Source organism: Lycorma delicatula, chromosome 4 (assembly GCF_047948215.1).
Source record: "Lycorma delicatula isolate Av1 chromosome 4, ASM4794821v1, whole genome shotgun sequence".
In the NCBI taxonomy this organism is placed as follows: domain Eukaryota; kingdom Metazoa; phylum Arthropoda; class Insecta; order Hemiptera; family Fulgoridae; genus Lycorma; species Lycorma delicatula.
In genome coordinates, this window is record NC_134458.1 from 63,219,220 (window position 1) to 63,245,306 (window position 26,087).

At 33.9% G+C, this 26,087-nt stretch overlaps 1 protein-coding gene across 7 annotated transcripts in view; it reads left to right on the forward strand.

Annotated features, from left to right (window-relative positions):
• The window catches only part of LOC142323466 (latrophilin Cirl-like), a 292,270-nt gene that overhangs the window by 66,807 nt on the left and 199,376 nt on the right, over positions 1 to 26,087 (forward strand). For all 7 annotated transcript variants that reach the window (XM_075363116.1, XM_075363115.1, XM_075363113.1 and 4 more), the window contains exon 2: positions 12,683 to 12,772. In XM_075363116.1, the coding sequence (XP_075219231.1) occupies positions 12,685 to 12,772 (88 nt within the window). In that variant the 5' untranslated portion in view covers positions 12,683 to 12,684. The remainder of the gene's footprint in view (positions 1 to 12,682; positions 12,773 to 26,087) is intronic.

Sequence of the window (26,087 nt, forward strand, 5' to 3'; positions counted from 1 at the left end):
GTTGTTGAAATAATTTAGAGTACGTAGACCTGAAATTTATCAAAAATTTGTCAGACGTTAGTTATCATGGCAAACTGCATCCCTTATGATCTGATCGTTTCAAAACACTGGGTCACTCGAGTAACGGATACGGCACCTTAAAATTCAAGAATGTTAAGAAAGGATGAAATTCTGACGACCAACCCCGTATTCAATTACCGGGTTCACGACCACCGAAGTTAAAAAGGTTTAAAAACCGCCAGGTGTAGTTTCACGGTTTGCTCTGCTGGTGTTTAGTACCGACCTCTATTCGAGAACCGATCGATGCCGATTTTGGATTCGATGGTGATGAACGCGACACCGAAGTACTTTTGACGCGGTCCATACTAGACGAACAAATTACAATGAAGGTGATCTTGAAAGTTGTAGATCATAGTTCGTTCGCTTTCATCGGATGCAGTCATCTCGTCGACTGTCATTCTGTCGGTAGGTATTCGCCGATCTCAATCGGTTCACAGAGAGCGTATCAGTATTTTATTTTATTCCTTTATTTCTAACAACGATCAAAAAATCATTTTACATAATAACGAGCGTAAATAATACCCTTTTGAATACGTAATTATAAAAAGAAATCGAGTGTTCTCCTAACAAAATGTAGAAACGCTTTGTTCGCGGGATAGTAGAACAGTTATATTACTCGGAATACAGACGTCAGTCTATTCTGTTCGCGTTGGAATGAGTTTGATGCTTGTTCGCCCGCTTCATAATGACTAAAAAGTAGATAGTGGTGTTATAATTTTTCTTTATTCTCATTTCAGGTTATTCAAATCAGTTAAAAGCCGAAGAGAAACTAAATTATCCGTTTTTTTTATTGTCTTTTCATCCGATACTGATTTATGCCTGTCCGAAACCGCTAACAAAATAAATATTAAAAACATGTTCTTGCTTAATATCTAATTTTTTTCGTATTGTTCGTCCGATTTTGACGTTTTTGGTCTCCTTTTTATGGTGGTTTTGCGTTTTCAACACGCATACGGTGGAGTCGCGCCCAGAAGTATTTAATAAACGGTACTTTTATTTCGTTATTCATTTTTTTCAAGAAGAAAAATCAAAAGACTGTACGAGAAGATTTTCATTTATGAAGTAAAATTTCACCGGTCGACAGTAAACAGAACAGGAAATCAAAAGGAAGAGCGCCCTCGATTATTTACCGTTATTATACGACTTTAAACTCACCGGCAAATTAATCGCGTGACCGGTATAAATCGGCGAGGAATTTATAATTACAAAATTGTGTTTCTCTTTGTCAGGATAATTAAAAAGTGTGTTTTGTTTCTTTACACGGATCGGTGAAGCAAAGGGAAATATTACCTTTTTTTTTTTTAGTTCTGATATTTGTGATACCAAAAGGATTTTGTACAGTAAAGTTAACGGAACTTTTCGATGGATATCAGGGACGGTTGAAGATTATAAAAATGTCATATAACCGATTCTCGTACGCGAATGAGTGTGCATTTTCATTTTTATATTCGGATCGACTTGTTTCTATTAATTAAAAATTTTCTCTCCTTCTCTTTTGGAGTTGTATAAATAATTATTTTATTTTGATATGTACGTAATAATACGTTAACCGTGTTAAATAATAGATAACTAACGTCAGAAACGGGTAGGCATGATACATGACGTAAAAAATGGAATCTCACCGTTTTCATGGAGGGATAGATATTAAAAAATCCATTGTTAACGGTATATAAAGTACACGATTGATGATCGATCGATTGTAAAAGAAAGTCAAAGTAAATGTTAATACTTAAAAATAATAATTAATCGTCTACGTAAAGATAACGAAATAACTATTTATTTATATATTGAAACTTATTTCAGTATATTTGTACGAATTAAAAGAAGATGCTGAAAATTCAGAGTAACATTTTAAAAAAAAGAAAAAATGTATATATACAGTGGAACGCCAATTTTCTCCTTGTCCAAATATCCGGACTGCTTATATCTCTGATATTCAATTAAAAAAAAAAAGAAGTACTATTCAATAAAGATTTGTTTCTGCAGGAAATGTTTTTATCGATCTTTGTTTTTACTGACTTTTTGCAATTCGTATTGCACAAAACATACGTAAGTAAAGGCCTGTGTTAATCTATTATAAAATTAACTTCAGCAGAGATTGATGGAAACACATTAATCGGTTGAACATGAACTACGATGTTATGAAGTTTTTCTTATGGTGTTGTGCATATACATTAGGTCAAAAGTCCGCTTTCAAATTAATAGAAAGACCTTTCAGAGCTAATTAATTATTGATACTTTCCATAGTAACGTTTCCGGTAGCAGTTCCTGGTTACAAGGTAGCAGATTTTAAAATGTCTTACAAAATCTTATGCGCGTGAATGAGTAAATATTCTCAAGCGGATTCATTTCTTGGAAATTATTTAATCTACAGTATTAAAATTGGTGTGATATTCTGTGTTTAGGGTGGTCGATTATATATATTTGTATTTGTTTATATGTTTTTAAATTGAACTACGTTTTATAATTTAAACATTGTTTCAGAGTACACAGGGTATATTAATTTGTTGATTTACACTACCTGCTCCTACGTTTAGCGTAGTCGCGATGTATGTGAAGCATCCGAGGTACAGACAGGGCTAATCGGAACCGCAAGCCGCTTTCTCTGAGGCTGATGGTTTTTGTTGTACTGCCGGTCCGTGCGGTAACGGAATGAAGGCGCCGATAAACGGCCTTACAAAGAAGACCAATGGAAATTGTTCCACTCCTCACCCCTCTTGAGGCTGTCACGGGACGCTTGTTATTCGTAAACGGTTATGTCGTGTTCCGACTTGCGACTCTTGTCGGTCGTTTACGATCGTTACGAATCTCAACGGAGTGATTCGATAAGATTTGTTTCGTGGTAATTTTTGTAGTATTTTATCGATTTAAAAGATCGCTTTGAACCTCTGTTTAAAAATTATTTTCCTTTTGATAAGACTCTAAGTAAATAAATAGATAATAGAATAATGAAGATCTTAAAAAGGAAAAATAGTTACCGATTAAGATCTATGTAAAGACCAGGGAAATATTAACGAGAAGTAAAGACCAAGGATTTATTAGGGATAAATAAAAAGATTTTATCAGATTTTTTATTTATCCGAATTAACTTGATATTGCGCTCTCTAATAATTTTTAAAACTTTTAAATGTTCTCGAAACAAATATTACTCGCCTCTGGACAGTAGGAATCTGTTGTTTTTAATGACATGATGCGTATAAAAGGTCGACTTGTAGTGAAGAAAACATTGAAAACAGTTAACGATAGCGATTACATTAAAATTATTCGAATAATGTACTGAACTTCTATCTGCTGCCGGAACGTTGCCGATTCGATTTACGAAAAAAAAAAATATATTTTTTTTTGATATATACATATACACATATACACACAGCGTTGTTTTCAGCTTTGATCTCGTCTCCTCCCTTTCTCGACATATGTGCAACTAGCCGTTTTATCTTTTGACAGATAACCCTGCCCGGATCGAAATCATAGGAAGCATAATCTTAGCGCCGCAAAAAAATGTTACTTATCTGTTTTATTCGTTTATCGACTTATAACAATAAATTATCTTCGTTTCGTAACGTAAGTAAAGACAAAAAGTCGGTGGAAAGTAATAAACGATGCTATTTGTTGATAATTAAGAAAAAACTAGTTTTAAGTAAATTATGGTATAAAAAGTTTTAACGAATAGTATGTTATAAATCATTAAATTTCAGTAAATACTCTGATTTTGTTTTTAGGGCTGATTATTATATTTTTAAATTCGAAATTAACGGTAGCGAAAGAAGTAATAAGAGTAATTAAAAATCTGAAACGTATAAATTGTTTCATAGATCGACAGACCCGATCGGTGTTTTTTTTTTTTTTTAATAGAATAATGCCGAGATCATATACTTTTACGAACGACCGTACGCACATCACTTCGTATATGCTACATGTAGCGACGGTTACGGAAGAATTTAATTGAAAGAAACAATTATAAGATGGAATTATGACTTATGATGTTGGAAGTCAACTTCTGTACGGATGTGAAACACGGGCGCTAAGAAACGTAGGAAAAAAAGGTCAGATACGCTTAAGATAAGACCACGAAGGAAAATGGAGAAAATTAAACGGACAGAATGAAAAATGAAGAAATAATGAGGAGAGGTAATTAGAACGGTAGCTTAATCAGAACGTTTCGGAATAGGAAAGCCGAACGGTCGGAAAATACCGCGAAAGGAAGACTAAAAACGATGCTGGAAGTATCAGTAGAGGATGCGTAAATGACAGCCCGGATTAAAGATTATAAATTTAGACGATTTAAAAACAGATTGTACTTAACAGCTATATAAAACTGAAAAGTTTAGCTGAAAATACAACAAAATGATAGACACGGTATAAGACACCTACCTACATTACATTCACTCCAAATACCAAACATATAACACTCCTTTTTGGGCAGTCGTGTAATAAATTGTTAGAGTATAAACCACAGTGACTGTTTTTTTAATCTTAATTTAAAATATTTTAATTTTCAAACGTCTATAAATTTTTTGTACTAAAAACAGCTGTTTTTCATTTTTACAAATTCATACGATTTTTTTGTTAAGTGTTTTATTAATAAAAGTTGATTTTTTTAAAAATTGTTTTTCATACACTTTATTAAATTAATTTTCTCAGAATAAAACTCTCTACACGTTTTGATAAAATTTACGCATTTATTATTCATTTAACGAACTTAAATGAACTTAAGTTAGTTACCCACCGGGTTGGTCTAGTGGTGAACGCGTCTTCCCAAATCAGCTGATTTGGAAATCGAGAGTTCCAGCGTTTAAGTCCTAGCACCACCCTAAATACACATTACATTCTTTTTTTGGGCTGTCGTATAAAAGGCTTGCTTATAAATATTCTATAATTTATGAATGCTGTTTGTAAAGATTGGCTGCTACAATTTATATTGTCGAACGTCGTAACAGTAACTTGTCCTTTCGGATGAATTTTACAAACTTAGATTATTGTGGGGGTTGCCTTATATCCTTTCCGATGAGTTTGAAGTTTATAACAACTATTTTCATATGATGAAGAAAAAGTGGGGGTTCGTATTTTGTTGTCTAATCGGTTTTCTGAAAATCTATAAAATTTCATTTTTTTCTAGTTTTTCTTCAAGACAAAGAAAAGTCAGCTTTTTTTCGGATACTTGGTGACTTAAATGGAATTTACGGTCGTTTGAAACGAATAAAAAAAAAGTAAAAATATACCCTATTAACCTCTCGATATATAACTTTTCACTGCCGTCGCCCGATTTAGATGTTTTTGGATCAATTTTCGAGCAATTACTGATTTTTTTTTATAGTAGCTCAAGCAAGAATAGTAATTTTCAAAAATAAAAAATAAACCTTTGTATCTGTAAAGGAACCTTTATTACGATTGAGATCGGTGATATTTGAAAAAAAAATAATTTTTTTTAAAATAACTGCTGCGAAGAGGGAAATAATATTAAAGTTAAGTAATGAATAGGCTATAAAGCTGCTATTGTGTACCTGCGGTTAATAATTTTTTTAAGAGAGTTACAACAGTACATTGCCCGTACTGCCGCCAAATTCTTAATCGTATATATTTTATTAATATTTTTAGAATTTCATTTGCACTTTTTCCGCCGACCGAAATCTATTAAAAAGAGTACTACTAATTATTTAGTCTCGCTTTACTTTTTTTTTTTGAATAGGTAGTTTTTAAAGTATGTTTTAAAAGTTAAGGGATCGGAGAATAAAATAATTCTGCACTTGATTTTTTACCGTACATTATGCTACAAATTCGATGGCAAAGTTACACTGAAAAATTTATTAATTAACCATTAGAAATAGGTAATATTTAAGTTAGGCAACATTTTGCTCTCCCAGATTACGGATTTAATTTTAAAAAAACTTTTGCGGTTTAAAAGCCCTTCCTTTCATATTCGTATTTGTGTGTTGCATGTTTACACGCTTATATATTTCTTTAATAAATTGCACCGAATGATTGAGAAGCAGTCGTATGATATTTGTAATTTTATTTCTTGTTTTGTTTGTTTCTCTGGAAGATAACACTGAATCGTTGTCTAGCCCGCCGGATAAATATTTTTCTTTTTTTTAATTTTAAAGGACATCTAAGCTAAAATTGCAATTGGTTTTACCCTCAGAAATTATCATTGTATACTCTACACGTAATTGTGTATAAAAGGCTTATAAAAAAGAAAAATATGATTGAAAACGTTAAATGGATGTCCTGTTTTTTCATAGGAATCATACTACTTAAGGTAACAAATTTTACTTTCATTTTAATTTTCCGACTACTATAATAGAGTATAAAAGAGGAAACATACTGCTATCCTGTGAAATATCTTTTACGTATATATATATATATATATTTTTTTTTTTATTTTTGAGTCAGGATCATGAAATGTATAGATCCAGCTAAAACCCGCTGACTAAAACTATTTACCCTATATTTTTACGTGTCTTGTGTACGTGAATGGCCTCTGTTTCGCTTTTTACCACAAGAAGTAGTTGATGTAAAAACCTAAAATTCGGTAGGATGACTTCAATATAATACGGGGGAATTGATGTTATATGATTTAAAAAAATCCGTTTGGGATGTGGGGAAATGCAGTGTCCTGTCTAGTTACAGAAGCCTGAAGGGTACTTTCCTACTTTTGCCTTTTCGATATAATGCGAAATAAATTTTAAAAACCCATCCCCTCACCGAACGATTTCAAATATACGAATTTCAATGAATGTCAGTTTTTAGGTAAATTTTATAAAAAAGCTACCTACTGTAATGGCTGGGTACCATGATTCGACTTCCGGAAAATTTCGACATATCTTCGCGTTTCACATCCCTCATACCCTAAAACCCTGTCAGCTCAAAAGTTTATATATGTCTTAGGGAAATGATGAAAACGTCTTCGGGATTTGTCCTCCATATGTCGTAGGGATTTGATCAAATCCCTATGGTAGATGATCAATTCACGGAAGATGTTAAAATTACAATTTTGTGGGTGATTCCCTAAAGAGAGTAAGTGGTTTTGAACAAGCGGCATGATAAAGAACCTCGTTAATCAGACGAGGTTAGCGAGCGTAGGTTATGTTTGATTAGATTATGTCGAATCCGTGTGATGACGTATCGCGCATTATAACAATGTAACCTAACCAAACAACTATTCTAGATAAATCTTCAGGTAATTCAGAATTTTTAACAATTTTTTTGGTTTGAAAGGTAATTAAATAATAACGATGAAATGTTGTAAACTAGTTAATACCGTCTCCGTGGCTGATTTAGCTGTGTAATAAATCGTTCAGATTCCTGGCCGTTGTAGTAAATTAAGTATTTATATATAGATCGACTGTGCTATTACAATATCGATCGAATCTTACCAAAAGTTATCGTCGACTGTCAGCGGAATATTACGAAATATTACGAAACGGTCGGTAAAGAAAGATCGAGTCGATTCACTACCTGGAAATATTTATTCACACAATGAAAAAACATTCGTTTTTACAGTTAATTTTTATACTTTTTAAAGACGAAAAAATACGTAGCTATTAATTGTAAATTTGCTAGTTCTGTTCTTTTTTTCGAACAACGCGGTCGTCTTTTCATCCGCTTGCCGTTTTTATTCGTAAGGTTCAGTATTAGGTTTACTGAATTTTAATCTTCCATATTCATTTTCCATTTTTTTACTAGGACAAATTTTTTTACATCGCTTTCGAAATACCTAACGCGCTGTAAGATGAGGTAATAAAAAGATGTAACGATTATACTAGTCGCAATATAACTGTGATTGTAAGTTTAATGTCTCACTTCAAGTAAACTTAAGAAATCGAGAACGGTCTTATTTTATTTATCCCTAGATCGTTTTTCTTTCAGAGTATATGAATTCACTTTTTTACTGAACTTATCTTAAAAAAAGGATTGTAAAACCGAATAATATACTCCTTATCGACTTATCGACTACTTTTCATCCGGTTCGAATTTATTTATTTATTTTATTATAAGCGGTATTAAGTACTTGATAACAGATGTTTTCTTAAAAAAATGTATTAGGCCTCTGTAGCAGTAATAGACGCGCGATATCGTGCGTTTATTACTTATACAGAAGCAAAATACATTCTTAATTGATCGGTATCCATTTGTCTACGAATTACGGAAGAATAGGGATATCAATTTTAAATGGAAAAAATTAAACCCTTGTGTAATTTACAGCAGCAAAACGTTTAGGAAATATTTTCCGAATTTTCAGCAGGGAAATTTTTTATGATTTTTATTTGCCGAGGATGCTATTTAAAATAAAACTTTTGAGAGACAAACGTATTAAAACTAGAGTTTCGAATATGTTCGTACGAACATTTTAAAAATCTGACGATTGGTCCGACGGTCTTATTTTGTTTTGCGATTTACACTCTTAGAATGGGTTTTAGGAAACGTTTCGAGGACAACATATACGGCAAAATAAAATTTAGTACGGTTTAGAAATCGTGTTTTTGGGTCTTGACCCGGTTTTTATCAGCTTGCCCGTACTCAAAAACTGACTAATGGTTAACGTCGGGTCGTATAATGTTTCACAGATGCGTAAAAGTGTAGCCATTCGAAACGTCTTTTTTTTTCCATTTTACGATTTGGTTAAATATCACGTGCATTAAACTTAAGCGTATCTTTTAATTATCTACGTTCACTAGAATAATTTATGAAGTATGTTTTAAATCCTGACGCGTGAGTACGACGTTAAAAGCCGTTTTGTTCAATTTCGAATATTATTATATCAATTTTATGTAGGAGCCGCAAAAGAATAGGAACGTTGGTTATCGTTAATACTTATACGTGTATTATTGTTATTATTCATCACCGAAAAATATTTTCTTCGTTAAGTTTCGGCCTTTTAAAGTCTGTAGTTTCGAATTGCTCTGTAATCCTACGAGCGTTCGACTGGATGACGTAGTAGATTTTGAAATAGGTGTTTGTTTATTAATATCGTTCAAGAGAAAACTCCTTACCGATGCCGTATTTACAATTTTCTTTGATAAAATTTGTATTTTTGCGTATGTGTAGCGATTACCACGAATGAATCGTTGCATTTTACGACGTTTAACGTATAAAATATCGGACCCGAAAATAATATATATGAAATTAAAACGCCGCGGATAATACGATGATATGCATCCCTAATGAACTTCTGTTCCTTAACGGCCGAACATTTCACGGAATTGAAAATGGAAGGGTATAAGGTAAAATGGAGACGGCTGGGTGCAGTTTCCCCGCGTTTTGGCATTAAATGGTGGCCGATGATGTAGTAGTAGATATCGATGGAAATAAGAAAATAAATTTTAAACAATTTGGTAAGTTAATGTGAAACGATGTTGCAGACCTAAAACAAGGATAAATATATACACTGATAATATTGTGGTTATAATTCGAATCAGGCTTATAAGGAGCTGTCATAAATCCACACGCATGAAGTCGGATTTATCCATCGGTTTTTACTTTTTTGTTTAAAAACTTTAAAAAAGTTTCGTATTAACTTCAATCTCAATAACTCTTCGTATTTTAAATATAATTCATTTCAAAAACTGCGGCTTAAAAACAGACCTACATATTAAAATTTTAATACGTGGTTCCGTAATAACGAATTTACGTTTATTTTCGTAACTTTATCTACTCTTCACTTAAGCGATCGCATTGTCTATCTAAAATACCGAATTATGTACTTAAAATTCAGAAGTTATAGGATTTTCCTTAACGTGGGTTCCGGTCGTAAAATACAGCTTTACTGTAATGGTATATTCTGGTCATCATTCCGTAAAAGTAACGATCTCGATATTTCTTCCATCTCGAAGACAGAAAAATACTTCCGCCATCCCGAACTCGTTCTTTTTAAGATTGGAAAAAAATTCTCCTCAACAAAGTTAGATTTAAAAGATATTTGGCAAACGGATGCGTGTCAGGTTTTTCCTTAAGTTCTGTGTTAAGCGAAATGTTTTATCACTGATCTTGCAGAGAGAATGAAATACGAAAGGTTTTAAGAAAATTACGAAAAGATATAATGAATATCTTTTCATAGAACGTTCATATCAATTCATAGAACGTGATGAAATATTTTAAGCGCATTAAACAACTCCTCGAGATACTGGCGCAGACTAAAGAACGGTTTCCCATGCGCTGGGAAAAATACAGGTAACGGCTACTAAATATAGGGTTGAAGCGTTAAAATTTTTAGGGTCTGTAGCTTTTTCTTCTTTAGCTTGCGAATATTATTTTCTTCTATTGTTTAAAAATTCGGGTCGACGGGAATCCGGCCTGAAGTAACTGTAGCCCGGTAAATGTTTAGAAGAAAATGTTTCTTGTCATTTAGTATGAAATTTTAGATATTTATAAATGTTGAAGAGAATGTAATTAGTTGCGATTCCTGTTTATATGTATGATTTATGTATACTCGGAAGAAAGGTGCGATAAGTTCGGACCCCTAAATCCCCAGCCTTGTTGCTTTCTAGTTAAAATTCCTGAGAGAAAGATTGTAATATCATTCACGGAATGTCATTTTTATTCGTACAAATTGTGGGATTTTAGAGATTATTATCGAAAATAATAATCGATTTTGTGTGTTGATGCTTCATACAAATGACACCTTTCCGTTAAATTTTAAGCAAAAAGTACAGGGAGGTATGTAAACGATGATCGTACGTCGAATACATACAACAAGATGTTAAATCTCATATCTGTAATCGTGGGTATGAACTGCATTATAATTTTAGAAACGTATTAGGTCCGATGTTGAAGAACTTCTCTGTCGTTAAAATTCAGATAATACATAAAAACCTTCAGGATACGAAAAAAACTGTAAGAGATGTAAATATTAAGAACGATGTACAGCTAGTTTCTTTAACTTCGAGCAGGCAAGTTAACCTTTGCTTTAGCCGCTTAGATGATCTGTAAACACTATCTCAGCAAGACATTGTTTACACACGTTATTTAGATACATACGTGCACAAAATTCGAGTTCAGCGATAACAAGAAATATGTTGTATTTTCCGAATCGATAACCTACCGTTGAAATGAGGATAATATCCAAAATCATAAGATGAGCGCTATAAAAATCTTAAAGAATTTTATATTTATAGACTTATTTTAGTTCTTGTCGGGTAAGGTATAAAAAAAATCTCCCTCTAGGATAGTCTTATCGATCCTGTCTACCGCATGGGAATCTGTGGAGAAATTTGCTAAGAATAAAACCCAGTACGGAAACTAAATAAATTTTCATTATTTGCAGTTTCTCCGATGAAGTTAGGGTCGCAAGATTTATATAGTTCAGTCGGCTACTTCCACAAGACATCTCTGGAGGAATGAAGGTATTCAGTTAGGAAACTCCTCGGCCTCCTCGAGGAAAATCAACCGAAGTGACTCTCTTCGGCTGCTGTTAAGCATCCGGGAGAAAAGTATTTTGTTACAGCATCATTTAAACCGGTCAGTGGGAAAAGTTTCGATCGGTAATTAGTTTTTATGCTGGTAAAGATGTGCCCCGAAGGAGTTTGGGAGAAACGGATGCCCGCTGCACGGAAAAGGCTTGATGCACTTATTTGAAAGAGGTCGTTTATCTCAGTTCGCAGACTCTTTGTAGTCAGATATCCCGATTATCTCCACCCGTCTCCTTCTTTTATCATTGTAGTTTGCTATCCGGTGGTTTTATATCGGTTTTTACCGATCCTCCTTTTATTCCGAATAAGAATACGGGGACCAGTTCGAATTACTACGTTCTCGGTGCGGGTACGGTTCGGTGAGGGAAGCTTTGCGGTATGGACCGACGTCTGGTAGGTATAATTATACATAAAACTCCACCCAAGTACGAGAATCTCTTCAGATAGAGTCGGACCTATTAATTCTTTCGGTTACAGCAGGATACGACTATCGACGGTTTAAATAATAAAAATATCTTCGTTGTATTCACCAATTTTTCAGTTTGCATACCTAACACCTTATTGTCTCTCGAGAGTAAGTTTTATTGGATAGTCCGCGGACTAAAAATAAAAACAGTGTGATACTCAACTTTGAAGCTATACATTAGTAGTTTTTAATCTCAGACGGTGGTCAAAAAATCCAAACCGGGCATCTGTATTCAATGATGCCATTGCAGTTGCCGTTGTGGATTTCAATCTTTTCTTATTTTCTCCATGTTTTTTTTTTAGACAGATTAAGTAAAAAATAGTAAAAATGATGATTAATAATATCAAATAGCATCATAACTGTCCTAATGTCATGCGATATCATTTTTGCAAAATCTCATTATGTATGATTAGTTATACGTGCTATTTGTGCTTATTGTAGAATTTAATTTGAAATCGTCGCTCATGTATTAATGAATTTGTAAGCGGTACATTCTACTATATAAATCACTTTATGATGAGGATATCTTTAGTGATAGCCAATATTTTAACACCGGTTGACGAGTTGAACTCGCTGTTTTTTCAGGTCGCATATCCAAATTTATTTCCGGTGATTATGAAACAAAAGTTACTGATTTTATGTATAGTATTCGAGTTTAACTTACAGTTAAGTTTATTTGATATTTATTTTTTAAATAGTTATTTATAGGTTTATTCAATTTAATAAATTATTTTTGATTTCGTTTCAGGCATGGGGATGCGGTGCCACGTCTTGTCGGCTGTACTTCTTTGTAGCATAATGGCGATTCCACTGTCTTATGCTCTTGCTCGCAATCTAGGTGAGTAATTCATCGTGTGTAGTTAATTTCCAGAAAATGTCTGACTTGTAGGTTTTAGAAGTCGAAGACATTTTTACAAGATTCTATTACTGTTAATATAGATCGGCCGGTTCATTTTGTTTGTACCAGCGCATGAATTTAATTTCGATGTAAATTCGTGCGACTTTTAAAATTTGTAGTCGCACAGTAACCGGACGTAGAGCCATCTCGGAAAGGTAGTTAAGAACTGGAAGTATCCTTAATCAGAAAGACACCGGATTGCACCCGTGTGCATTTCACCGTATTCATCTACACGCAAAAAATTATTTATTTTCTTTTTCTTAAAACTTAAATTTCTAAATTGAACTTTTCAAAAACGGTCTGTACGATTTAATAAAATTTGTCTGCTTTATCTTTCTGCGGATGCCAAAAAATGTTTAATGCCACGAAGAAAAGTCTATAAAATACGACAAATATCTTTTGTTTTAACGTATTATCTGAAACGTATAAATCTTATCTAATTCATAATTTAATTAATAAGAATTCATTCGTGGTTTCCGTTAAAGTTTAGGGGATGTCAAACTCTTGTCAGGGAACATGATACATCTACCTTATGTTTGCGTGTTTGCAAGAGACACACTTCCGACAGCAGGACGCATATCTCTTTAAGGGTATATCTATGAAATGTACAAGATCTGGCTTGTAGATGATGGAGGATGTGGTGATGTAGAAATTTGCTAAAGGACTCTGTAGTGGCAACACGGTTTCTGCTTGTTATTCAAGTCCCGGCTGTTGCTTTACCTGCCAAAAGTAATATTTGCAGTTGTATCTTCCGTTCGTTTCTGATTTTTCAGAACTGTATCTTACCGCGGTTCTATCGCAGCTTCTCTCTTTTCTTCGATTGTTGTTAGCGATTTCAACGCACACCACTCGTGGGGTTCTTAGTATTGCTCTCCGATGGGACTTACTATTGATTAAGCGGGGCAAAAGTTTTTGGACTTCTGATTACTAAATGATGGATCGTGGATCTTTCTGTACTCTTCTTGTGGAACATGGTCCAGCATGATTTTTCCTTGTACCCGCTTTATTCTTTGACTTAAAGAAGGCGTATGACACGCCTTGGAAAAGGGGTATTTTAAGTGATCTTAAGGAATACGGAAACAAACCGACCAGTATTAAAGGGCTTCTGAGCGATGGAATTTTTGCATTCGCATTGGAACGACACTTTCTAATAAATTTAGCGTTAGAAAACGTGGGGTTTCGTAGGGATGTGTACAGAGTGTTTTAATTTGCAGTGGTAATATTGTAAAATGTATCCGAAAACCTGTTATATGTCGGTGATTTTTCAATCTATGTTGCCTCTAGTACCTTAGCTACTAAAGAGAAGTTACTACAAAATACAATATCTCTGTTAGAAATAGGTTCCAAATTTTCTGGTTTTACCTTCTCCCAAGAGAAAACGAGTGTATCTCCTGTTCTATTAGCGACATTTCTACCTCCATTATGGTTGTACGGTGACCCGATTGAAAATTTCCCTACTGTAAACTTCTCAGGGTTGTTTTTGGACGAAACGGTGAACACGAATTGAAGGAGGTTAAAGTTAAATGTATAAAAACTTTGATATGCTAAGAGTTTTGGCCAGTACCCGTTAGGGCGCGATTGAATACGTATGCTACGTTTTTATCGATCTCTAGTCCGGTCCCGCTTAAATTACAATTGTGCGGTATACTCTTCAGCACGAAATACTGCGTTAAAGATGCTTGACGGTGCACGTAACTTTTTCCTTTGTCTTGCTACAGGTGTCTTTCGCTCAAGTGCTGTGGCAAACTTATTGGCTGACTACGTGAGGCATAACATTGTTATATGATGCAGCAGTTAATATCTTACACAGTCCGAATCAAAGCACAACCAGAATATCCAGATTACGACATTCTGTTTTCGAATCCCTATTTTCTTCGGTATGAAGAGTATCATCTGTGTTCGTCTCCGGTGGGCATTAGGTTTTACTGTCTGTTTCAGTCCTTAAACTTAAAATTTTTCCTTTCAGTCAGTCCTCTTTACCACCTTGGGAGATATGTTTACGTAATGTAAAATTTACCTTAAGTACATATAATAAGAAATGTACAAACCCGGCTGTTTTTCAGCAGGAGTTTTAAAATATCGTTACTGATGTAAACCCCGATTGTATACACTGACGGCTCAAAATTTTGTACAAAAAAATTTGGAAAATTTTGTACGTTGTGCGTTCATTGTAGATGGTAGGATGTATACGTTTGGACTACTATGTTTAACTAGTGTGTATGTTGCCGAGTATATGCCATTAAGAAGGCGTTTAGCATTATTATTCCACGATATCACCACATTCTCGTTTGTTTAGATTCGATCAGGGCACTGCAGGCGATAGGAGACTTGTATGTCTTGAATATACGTTTTTCTCAGAAATACCTTCGGGTTTTGCTTGAGTAATTTTGCCGTAATATACGTCAGAACTTTTGCTGGATTCTAGCCGTATAGGAATATCCGACAAACCTGCGGATAACGCGGCTAAATAAGCTTGTAGTTAGCCGGCTTTACAAAAAGGCGGGTCTCATCTTCAGCTTCAACCTGTTTTACAAACGACTTCTGTGTAATGAGTGGACTGCTGTTGTGAATAACAAGATCAGCCGCATCTGGGACTGTACTGCGTTCGAATTAATCGCCACGACGAGGAAGTTTTCATTTGTCGTTTACGTATCAGAACATAAGAGAGTCACTCATTGGTATTGATGGACCCAAGTAACGTCCCGTTATGTGAAACATGCGATTGCCGCCACACAACCGGCCACATTTTCGTTTACTGTGTGCTTTATGCGGGCCTTGTGAGCGTAAGTTTAAGCTATCTACTTGTATTCGTGGAACGCTATCGAACGACAAAGTTCTTGATAACTCAACGTTTTTTGCTGAGCATTATGATGACTTTTTTTTATTACATTTTATTTTCGTCACGTCTTTCACATCGTGCAGGAAAAAGCTCTTAACGAACTCTTAATCGCTTCTTATTATTTTACTAATTTATCTTATCGCTTTATTATTTTTTTGTGCTAGTTTTTATTGTTATGTTTTATTCGAGTAGTTTATGCATGCGATGCCTCTATACATTTTCATTTACACTGTTATGTTAACTTATTAGTAATTACTTGTTACGTAATTTTATGCTATCTCTTTAATTTTTTTTATAGTTATATTTGAACGCCATTATATACGCGTCAGTTTTGTTATTTATTTTTAAGTTTTATTTACGATATATCTGTTTTTGTTTAAGTTTTTATTTAATATTATCTAATTGTAAGGTTCTAATTTTTTTTCTGCTTATTGCATATAATAGAATGATGATAACATTTACATGTTTTTAAAAAATCCAATAAAAAAACGATACGATGCCACGATTAAATAAATCTAGATTTTATTGATCGCTGTAATCCTGCTGTTTGAGATGACAGACGAAATGTGGTTTGTAGAAACGATGCAATGGAAGTCGAATTTTGTAATACATTTCTTTTATTATCGCACAACATCAGAGGACCGCCATCTGTGTAACTTTCTTACGTCAGCGAAGGTGGTGGAGCGGCAGTGTTTAGAAAGTTACAGACCCATGCTGTTGCCGTGAGAAGTGCTCCCACCTACGATCGAAGTTCATCGCGATTTCATTCCTTTTTTTTTATTCCTATGCGGTATTTTATGTTGTGAAAGCTCATTATTACATAACATTTTTATATTATTAATTTTTATTCGACTGACGTGAAATCTGAAATATATATATACATTTTTAAATGCAGGCCTTTGAATAACAAACGCATAGATGTCGGCTACTACCTAGCGCGTAACTACATATCGGATTCCCATAAAAAACCTACGTAAACACTTTTTAGACATTTCCCGAATGTTTATACCGTACATTTTTGCTATATTGATTGCAGTTTTTAGAATGTAATCATTAGTGTCGTTTACTGGTGTGGGGAACGATTCGTCCGTGAAAGAATTGCATACGATGATGCTTTCGAACGTCCCTCGTTTTGACAAGACTAAAATTCCTCGAAATCTTGCAAAATCCTTTATCTACCGTTCGACCTATTATTTTATTAATTGTTCTGTTATACAATTAGGTTCTAATGAAAAACCTAATGGCTAAGGAGGTGTAAAACAATCCAGAACTGAAATAAATTTATTAAAATGTACGAAGCAACTTTCTGTTCGCATTAAAGCTAAGTAGCTAAGCATCTGTCCATTCACAGGCTTAGATCGCGTTTAAATAAATCGTTTCTAGGAGTTCCCTTCTAAAAACAGAGCAGTACTTCAAAATTTGTTTGTACGTGCAAAGTTTCAATGGAATACGATGTCGCTGAACTCTATTCGCAACTTTACTGAACGATCAAGGGAATTATTACAAACTAAATTGCGCGATCTGATCGTGTCGTTTAAAAAATCTATCTACAAGGGAATTTTATTATTTTTAATCTGATACATCTACTTATTTAGTATTTATATTTGATTTTTACTTTCTAAATCCTTTTTTAATAGTTTAGATAATAAGTATGAAATTATACTTTTAACCGACGTTTTGTGGTACAAAAGTATCACCAAATATTTCAAAAATAATTTTCTTCTGCGAAGCCCGAAATGGAGAATTTAGAAATCAACTGCTAAAAAAAAAATCCGCTGTTACATAGGAATGCGCATCACTTCATCGTTTTTCATAATTTTTGAAGTATTTTTCTAATTTATAACGTTTACCTCGCATGCTTTGTTTTAAAATCCAGGCCGTAGGCTGCAAATTCTGAATTGATCGATCGTAAAATTTACACTATTAAGTACCCAGAGTTCGATTTTTTCCAGGTTAACACAAGAACAACTGTACCGATATGAGTCCGCCGATTAAGCCAATAATGGCTAGGAGCGGAGGAGGTAGTGTGGTAACCAGACATGTCACAAGGCAGGGTTTCTTCTCCCTCGGTGGAGAATTGAGATGTATCGATTTAAGACATTTTCACACCGTTTCAAAGGCTATTCCTCGAGCATCATAGCCTATATACTAATTACTTAACCCAAATACACTCCTCGAGTTCATTACCCCTTCATTGAAATATGACTCAATATTAGGTAAAACGTAGTCCAAACTATGAAACTGGAACGCATAAAATCACTAGGACTGAAAATATTCCTGCAAGTTTTTTTCAAAATTTATTTCACGATACAAAAATTGTATCGTGGCATTTATTCATCCTCGCTCTGGATGGACTTGTAATTCCCGGTCCCCTAAATTTACAAAAATGGATTATTGTGAAATTTTGCATTTATTATTTTCTTTACCCGTTAATTTTTTGAAATGTATTCTGTCTTAAGGTAAATATTTTTTAAATATGTAGAAAAAGTTCAGGTCTTGTAGTCCGAAGGTCTCGTGTTTCTAGTTTCCTTAAATTAACAAAAGTTGAAATCGGTGATATTCAAAAGTTTTATTTTTTTAACTGCGTTGCAGAAAATAATAAAAGTTTATCTGAAAATCTGCGTTTTCAGACAAAACCGGGTATCGTGATTATAGTTATATTATTATTAATCTTTGAGAAAATTGATTATAGTTGAAATCAACTTATTTAAAATTACAGTATAGTTTACATTTCCATAATTATCGAAATTAACAAACTTCTCTTGTGTAAAAAAATCTTATGAAAAAAAGCCGATTAGAATCCAATTTTACGTATTTCTATCAGTTAATTTTTTTTGTTATCACATAACATTGATACCGGTGTTTTTAAGATATGCACGGTTAGACTACCGTTTGGATGAAACAGGATTTTTATAAAGTAATTCATTTAAAAAAATCATAAAATGTAGGTCACAACGTCAAGGTAGATTATTCCCGCTAATAAGAAGATTCAGTTTGCCGAATTCTCACATCGTGTCAGTATTTTATCGAATGATAATAGGTTATTCCAGACGTATCTTACGCGATGATATGTTATTTAGACGGAGGAATACACGGACGCGTTTTTAGTTTAATATTTTTACTGTTTGTAACAGAGAGTTCTTTTAAACATTTTATTTGATAATCGTATATTTCTTCTAATTCTTTGCTGTAATAATACAATAACAATATCTACTTTTTAAAGGCCTCCATATCTCCAAGTTTAGCCATCCACAACCGACTTCTGAAATAAAATTCTGGGAGCTGGAGTGTAATGTTACTCTGCAAAATCAATCGATCGTATTTAAAATTCACGTTACAGTGCAAATTATTACATCACCTCCTAGAAATAAACGTAGCGATGTCATTTACGTAAAGGATGAAAAGCAGAGGATCCAAATTAGAAATTGATGAACACCAGATGGAGTAGCAGTATACATCAAACAATAAATCCAACCCGACACTTTTACATTAAACGTTCGCTCAAATATATAGCACTTTAGCCAAATTAAATACTAATTTGGACCAAATAGAGCAAGTTTTTTCTAAAGTAAACCACGAGGTATCTTGTCAAAGGCCTTTTGAATCGTGAAATATTGGTGGATAATTTTTTTCAAAACTTTTTGAAACCACATTCAACACTGAGGCCGCACACAAGCCTGCAGTTTGAAATTAAATGGAGATCTCCCTTTTTAGGAACAGGGAAAACCAGAGCTTCCTTTCAACAACCGGGAAAAATTCCACTTAAACAGCTGTTACACTACTGGAGCATTACTAGATCTTTGATTATAGACGGTGGAATACCATCAACACCAGCTGCACCTCTAGGTTTAAGAGAATTGACGGCCCTTATACCTCTTATTTGGAAAAAAGGCACATCAGTAGTATCTGTATTGTTATCTCCATCACAGACAGCAGTATATGCGGGATTATTATTTGAAATCCTAAATGAGAATAATATCCCGATTCCTCGCACAACTCCTTTGCATTAATAATTATCTTATAGTCCTTTTTAATTGGTCTCGACCATAGTTTTCATTAAGAGGGACTTTACGTATTTGAAAACGGTTTGTTGTCTACGTTTGAGATCAACTTCTGCAGGTCTAGCTCTAGAAATTTTATCTTCCCTCAAAAGTATTTTGGATTGTTTTCGATACTCTGAATATCTATGATAGTGAATATCAACCCCATGTTCCGTGTATTTTCTACGGTCGGTGTTTTTTTTTTAATTTTTATCACCGTATCATTACCGTGCAGGAAAGCACTTCAGCAGCGATTTTTTTGAGGAATATGATTTTTTATACGGTTGTAAATCAATTCACCAAAACGAGAAGCAACTATATTAATGTCGGCAGAAGAAAAGTCACTATACTGGTCCTATTGCCTGACAGATTCATAAAAGCCTGAATAGTCACCTAGATGTAAATCAAAAGTAAGCCTCTCATAATTTTACGATACTACTTCCTCAGCTGTTATGTAAATACCAAGGAAATCATGAGGCGCATCAGAAGACAAAAGATGATCGGTCACCGGGGTAACATAAAACTCGATGTTAAATAACAATATCAAGAATACTTTTACCGCTTTTTGGAAACATTATAATTAAACTACTTCATACCGAGGTCATCCGTGAAACTAAACAAAAATCCAGCGTTCTTTTTTAACATAAAAATGAGCATTAGGCTTTATACAGCAGTTTATCCGATGAATGCCAGCTGATTGAAATCATCGATGATCGACACACGATGTAAACTTACGTCAATAAACTTAACTATCCCGTTAAAATACGACTCGAGTAAAACTGGGGGAGTATCTGGACTAAAAGAAAGATTACCGAAAAGGTAATCTTTCCGGCCGACTTAGCTCGACCGGAAAAGATGTTGAAAGACTCCGTACTATATGGAAAATGTAAGATGGTAAACCACAACTGTCTGTAAGAAGACAAGTCGACCCGTATGAACCGTAGATTCTTTTTGCCTCTTTAAGAATATATCCTTCCAGGAAGTACCTGGTTCACGAACGTTACTCGGCCGGACCGGCAAAATACTTTAACAGTAAAAGGGGTCTCGGCATCTATGAAGGTGTAGTTTGCCAACTAGGAGGTACACTTCCGCTATTTAGATAGATGTTAAAGGCCACAGTGTATACGCAGGAAGTAGAAAGAAAATTAAATCACCTACGCTACGACATACTGAGGAAGCACGGGGCAGAGGAATAGAATTGATAATGACCGTAACCATAAGATCATAATAATAATTATCATAAATATTTTTCTCACTTTTGACAATTTACTGAATGATTAGAGAAATTTGGATCCTTATAAAAAATGCTTTAACTTTTTCTGGAACGTCTATTTGAAGTAAAAGTGCCGATTAGATCCGATCATTCCATGAGGAATACGATGTTTATCTGCGTCAACTGCTATTTATAACCTTTTTGTTCGTGCGTTAATCTATCGTATCCGAAGTGATTTTAAAATAAATTCGCATCTAAGATAATGTGTCTGCGATGATTCTACTCGGGAAGCTGTGAATATTTATTTATTGTATATACATTTTCAAACGGCTGTTGCTGGGAAAGGACCAATCCGCTTTTGTATAAGGATACCTTTACCTGATGGCCAGGGCGTCTAATTTTAGTCTTGCAACGGTCAGCTCGAAAAGGCCTCGAGCTAGTGGCCGCATATATATTTATGTCCGAGTTGTTGTCATCTAACAGTTATAAGTTACAGCAAAATTCGTAATTTATCTGGTTGTTTTTACTGTTAATAAAATTCGATCGAAAGTGTCGAATCGCTGAGCGAGGAAATCGTTTTCATCTTTTGTCCGACGGCATCCTTTTATCGAGGATAAGTGTTCAATTTACTGTATTTTACTCGTACATCAAACATTTTTATACAAATTATGGGTGCATTCGTTATTATTTATTTACAGTCGATTACGAGGAATTATACTCGTATATATCAGTAAGTATGACGCAATCATTCTGTGCGATGTCGATGACGTTCTGTTGAAATCACAAAGGAGACGGGACCTCGTCGACCGCAGTATCAGAACGTTCTCAGCCGGTTTATCGGCCTAACAGTTCTGGAGTGGGGGAACAGCAGACAGCGGTGCTCGGAATGTCACTCGTCCGCTTAGTGACTGATGAGGGCCACCCCTGACCGTCGGTATTAGTTCAGTCTTCCAGTTCTCGAGTGGCTCGAATCGTTCGGACGGAAATCTTAAAAATTTAGGAAGCCTAATCGGTCCGTTGTGTTTTTTTTTTCTTTTTATGAAATCATATAATTATTAGATATTTATTCTAGTTAGATCGCTTTCTTGCACGCTTGTATTCCTCCCGACATCCGGAAATATATTTTATTATGATTCTGATGCCCGCTAAAAATGAGATCCTGAGGAAGAAAAGGAAATTTTATCTCCGAATATTAGTCTTATGACATTATTTAAGATCGAAAAAATTGTTAATTTTTTCTTTTCGAAAAAAACCAACAGTAATTGACATAACTTACAATCGAGAATAGTCGCAGACATATTAAGCGGTAACAATCGAATTCTCATCATCCAACGATTTAAAAAAATGATCCTGTGATTTAAAAAGCACAGAAATGAGGAGAAAAACTAAAATGATATAGATAACGGGATATTTTTCCCCTAATAAATAATTGTAGTTTTATTACTATATTCCTTTTTTTAAATCATCAAGATGCAGGAAGTTCTTTAAATTTAAATTCGATAATAATGTATAATGTAGTACGGTGGCCGTATACGATCAAAGAAGAGTTTTTTGCATTTCGTTACGTGAGCCATAAATAATTACACTGAAATAACTAATTATTATTCAGAATCGAGCATGCGTGTGGCGTATTCGAGTCGCAGGTTGTAATTTGTCTATCGGTTATTATTAGTCGGGTCTAATTTTCCCGTTTCTGAGAAGGAGCGAAGGTCACCTCGGCGTTTGATGTGCGTGTTCAAAGGGTATACGTACGACACGTAATCGTAATAACGATAAAAAAATACTGTAACGATAAACGACCGATCGATGGGGCAATGGTTGTTATTTTGTCCCCTGAAAATTCTTATAAAGAAATTTAATGATCTTTTTAGCACCATTTTACCTCGTAGTCGGTCAGGCATCAGCGCGTTCATCCGTCGTGTATTGAGTGTACGTTTCGGTAGGTATTTTACGGTTTGCAACAGGGAATCGAGGTTGCGATTGTTCAAACGATTAAGGGCACACATGTCCGACTAAGATTCGTCTCAGAACGTTTCGCTATCATCTGTTACGGAGTCGATTGCAAACAAATCGTTAATAGATACGACCAGGCCATCTAATTAAAAATTAAAAAAAGAAGTGGATTTTGAGTTGTACAACAACAGTTTTAAAATTTAAAACGTTCGAAATTATTCGATGAGGCTGAAAAATTAACTTACGATTATAAAGTGTATAAACTAAAGACGTGTTCCTGAGTAACTTTTTTTTGCTGATTTATGAAAAAGAGTGCGTTTATCTGTCTTGTGATTAAAGCGTGCGGTTCTATTTTCCGAAGCAAAACTTTTTGTTATTACTTCACATTTTTCATCGATTACATTATTCGGAGTTCGATATATCTTTTTTAGGACGACTGAAATCAAGCGATCGGTCAGCTATTTCGACACCGAATATTCTATACGTTTTATAAACGGTAATAACTTCTGCATTCACGATGCATTTCACTTCGGTGAGTGAAGTAAGTTTCGTACCGTAAGCGAGATGTGTGGGTCGGCCCTTGTCAGTCGGAGAATTTTACCTGCGGCTATAATAATCTTTTAACGGATTGTAAAAATAATACGCAAAGGTGAATTAAGTGTGAAGTAAGTGAAATTTACATAAAAATTAGAAAGTCTTGTTAACACTTACCGTTACGACCGGTAGCTGTAACAAAATCGTCAATTAAAATACAGATACGTGCATGCTACCTGTAGAAGAATTTAAAATATTCGTTACGTTTTATAATGAATCAGAAATCTATCCGATAAATAATTATAACTCGTTAACGATAATTACATAGTTTAACAAGGTTACGACAATTTAATTAAAGTATTTCTCATGTCTCTTTGAATTATTTTTTATAGTAAGCCGTTTTATTATCGAAAAAAGAAGAAAACTTAATTAAAATATCCTTTCAGATTGAATTTTAATATAACGCGGTTTTACTATTTTTTGGCATGTGAAACAAACATTGTAAATTTCTTTTAAAAGACTGTACCTGACCGAAAAATCTCTAGGCCATCTCGATAAACGACCTGTAACCGGAAAACTAACGGTCAAAAATTCTCAAATCGAGCGAGATCAGTAATTGCCTTCGTTAGGTAGAGAATTAATCGAGAAAAGGTTTTTTCCTTTTGTAGTCCGATGAAAGATTTCAGCATTAAAATGAATTTTTTAGTATCGGATTCTGATGCGAAAGATTTCTACGCCGCCTAAAATATGATCCCATCCAAAACTTGTCCTCAAAGTACTTTCGGTTAAAATTTAAAAAAAAATCATTAGACACAGCGAATTAAAATTGTATTTTACCCGGCTTTTTAAAAGCAGCGGATATGTATTTTAAAGAAGCAAAAAAAAGTATATAAATGCGATTTACGCTAATTTTTTGTCGATTATGTTATTTATTATTTTGTAGAAATAATTTCGCATTTAAGCGAAAAAATAACAGGTCACAAAAATCGCTGACGCCGAGTTCCTCGACTAGCTTTATTCTGTGTCATCATAAATAATTCTGAAGATATCTAGCGACAAATAATAGTTCGAAATTCCATGTTAAATTACACTGACGAACAGTAAATTAATTTTTATCTTGTCAACGGTCGGTAAATCTTCAGAAAATTCACCGTATGTCGAGGAACTTTCGCTCGATATTTCCTCCTTCAAACGGTACGAATTTTCAAATACCGATTTTAACTTCGCGTAAGAGGAAAATTCTCTTACGCGAGAATAAATACAATTTTTATTATTCTAGTATTTACTTAAGCGTACAAAAATTATTTACAGTCGAAAAGTTACTCGTTATGTGACTTTTTGATATCGATCAGAATTTAATATAAATCGTTTCATAGCGTCTAGAACGTTCCAAGATAATCCGGATACGTTTCATATTCGTTAGGTAGTTGTAAATTTTGCGTGAAAATTATAGTAATCTTTTAAGATTAATGTTGCGTTTTAGGTATACTGGGGGTAACGTCACGCTAAAAGCTCAAGTTCCTGTTCGTCAAAGATAAACGGCACCTAATACTTTCATTTATCGCATTTAATAACTATTACTTCCGATCGGTAATACATACTGCCGCTCGATTTATGTTTCCGGTGGCCGATTAAAAAAACTAACGCATAAGTAAAAAAATTTACATTTTCTGAATATACATCAACATATTTGAATTTTGAGTCGAAAGATAGAAGTAGAAGGTAGTAAAGCGACATTAATTTTGGTAACTTTCGACTTCAGGCTACCCTAAGCGATTTATCGTTAACGCAAATTTCATTTTTTAACATACGTTTTTTCCTGCCGAAAAAACATTCGTTCGATTTTAAGGTATACATACTAAATTAAGGAAAAACTATTAACAATATGTAAACAGCAACTATTAATAATATTTTAGCAATTTCATTCTAATTTCAGCTTCGTGATAAGAATGATAACCATAAACATTACAAAAATGTAACAGAATTCTAAATTCATCGTACGCGTATATTATCGTATAATATTTCGAAGCTTAATTTTATTTTACTTCTAATTAAAAGAAAATGATTTCATTTTAAAGTTTGTTATTACATTTATTAAATTTCTACCTTTGTACAAACGATGAAAAATATGTATTTATAGAATTCAAGTTATGCGATTCGTAACGTCGTAAGCTCGTGAATTTAATGCTTTTTAAGTATATCTTTGTTAATTTATTTTGGCCGTTATGTGAAAAGTATATATTAATAAAATAAATAAATAAAAAATATAAATAACTGATATTAACGAGAGAGTTTTATCCGTGTTATATAAAATAATAACCTAAGGAAACGGGAAAGGGGATTGAAGTTGCTAAACATGTGTTTACTGGTTATCGAGTTATCGAGCTACTATAACAAAATCGAATTTTTCGTGAATTTTCAAATAAAATTCTAACAACCGAATTCAGGTTAAAGTCTTAATGGAGTAACGAATATGGGTTTCTAGTTATAAGATCGGTCTCTTTTACGATAACGGGTCAATCCATTTGAAATGTTCCAAAAAAACATAAGCTGATAGTTTGAAAAATTCCAAAAAAAATTGAAACTTATCCACATGTTTGCTACATGTCGCAGGACCTTAAAAATATGTTTTTTAAAAAATTTAAGCAGTATACCTGTGGCGGCCATTTTTGTTAC